Genomic DNA, 1624 nt, shown 5'->3' with positions numbered 1-1624 from the left:
ACCCACCAGACCCATCAGAACCTTCAGACCCACCAGACCCACCAGACCCATCAGAACCTTCAGACCCACCAGACCCACCAGACCCAGCAGAACCAGCAGAACCTTCAGACCCATCAGACCCACCAGACCCATCAGAACCTTCAGACCCACCAGACCCACCAGACCCATCTGAACCATCAGGTCCATCAGACCCTTCAGACCCATCAGAACCTTCAGACCCACCAGACCCATCAGAACCATCAGGTCCATCAGACCCTTCAGACCCATCAGAACCTTCACACCCACCAGACCCATCAGAACCTTCAGACCCACCAGAACCAGCAGAACCCTGACCTCTCAGCAGGATCCGGATGCACTGCAGCTGTCCGTAGTAGGCAGCCTCATGCAGAGCGACCCAGTCTTGGTCGCAGGGCTCGGTCAGACTGCCGGGCCGCTGCCGGACCAGGTCCATTAAAGCCTCAGCGTCTCCGTCCATGATGGCCTTCAGCAGAGGACTGGACTCTCTGCAGCAGAACCAGAACATGAAGAGAACATTCAGCTGGTTCTGCAGCCTGACTGGTTCTGTTCAGTCTGATATTTTACTGATTCCAAATGTTTATTTGTTGTCATTGTTTATTGGTCAGTATCTTTACTGCCCAGGTGTGTTGGTCTGGCTGAACTCACCTGTTGAGGGGGCTGTAGAGGAAGTTGGTCAGGGCGGTTGGGGGGTTCGCACAGTTCTGGACGTGTTCTGGTCGTGGCGGGTCGGTGGTGGGTTCTGGGTTTCTGGGTTCTGGAGGTGGGCCTCTTGGTGCCGACCTCTGATCAGTGTCTGCTTGGGGATGTTTGTCAGACAGACTTCTCTCCACGGCGATCTGGAGCAGCTCTTCGTCGGTCAGGTGAGCGTAAACGCTGAAGTCCTCCAGGTTGACCTCAGAGGCGGCCATGTTGGATCCGGCAGCGTTTCCCTGTCACTTCAGGACGAGCTGCTGGAATGAGGCCGCAGGCCTGGCGGGTCAGCTGTGGTTCTGTTCACTGCACTGGTGCCAAAACGTTCAGACACTCGAGGAGCTGCTGACCTTTGACCCACAGAGACAGAAACATCCAGAACCGTCAGCGGGTCCGATTTCTGTCTGGAAGCTGCAGAAGAAACTCGACCCGAGGCTGCAGGCGTTAAAGACCCAAAGCCAGGACACCGGAACCAGAAATAGAGTCCTGGGTCTGTCGGGCCAAAACCACAAGAACCAGAGAACTGGACCTGTTCTAGGGTCAGAACCAGAACCAAACCCAGAAAGAGAATCTGTTTCGATCCCAGCCTGATGCTGTGAATGTTTAGAAATCTTTGATCCGTTTTTTCTCTTTTCATTGAATTTTTCAGAAGAACCTTTTGACCTGTTTGTTATGAATCGGTTCTGTGAAATGAGTCAGAACCTGCAGCTTCCTGACCCGCTCAGGCTAAATGTTTCAGAACCAGTCCTACCTGTCAAACTGTCCATCAGGATCCGTGATTCTGATTCTGGTTCCGAGACGAAGCAGCAGCTCTGAGAGTCGGACTGGAACTGAACGGGTCTGAAGTTTCATGAGCCGCAGCGAGACGCGAAACCCGAACGGTGCTGGAAGGAATCCAGAAAGACCAAGAGAGAGA

General features: G+C 53.9%; 1 protein-coding gene across 1 annotated transcript; it reads right to left on the bottom strand.

The window, feature by feature from the left end:
• Positions 1 to 6: 6 nt before the first annotated feature.
• Positions 7 to 1618, bottom strand: LOC103461514 (peroxidase-like protein 2; the record flags this gene model as incomplete). Its single annotated transcript, XM_017303662.1, has 3 exons — positions 664 to 1618; positions 211 to 503; positions 7 to 57 (listed from the first exon to the last, which is right to left on the bottom strand). Coding segments are annotated over exons 1-3 (607 nt in total), but the record flags the coding sequence as incomplete, so codon positions are not given.
• Positions 1619 to 1624: the final 6 nt, after the last annotated feature.

The sequence above is a fragment of the Poecilia reticulata genome, unplaced genomic scaffold, assembly GCF_000633615.1.
Source record: "Poecilia reticulata strain Guanapo unplaced genomic scaffold, Guppy_female_1.0+MT scaffold_1966, whole genome shotgun sequence".
NCBI classification, from domain to species: Eukaryota; Metazoa; Chordata; class Actinopteri; order Cyprinodontiformes; family Poeciliidae; genus Poecilia; species Poecilia reticulata.
This window is presented reverse-complemented; position numbering and strand designations above follow the sequence as displayed.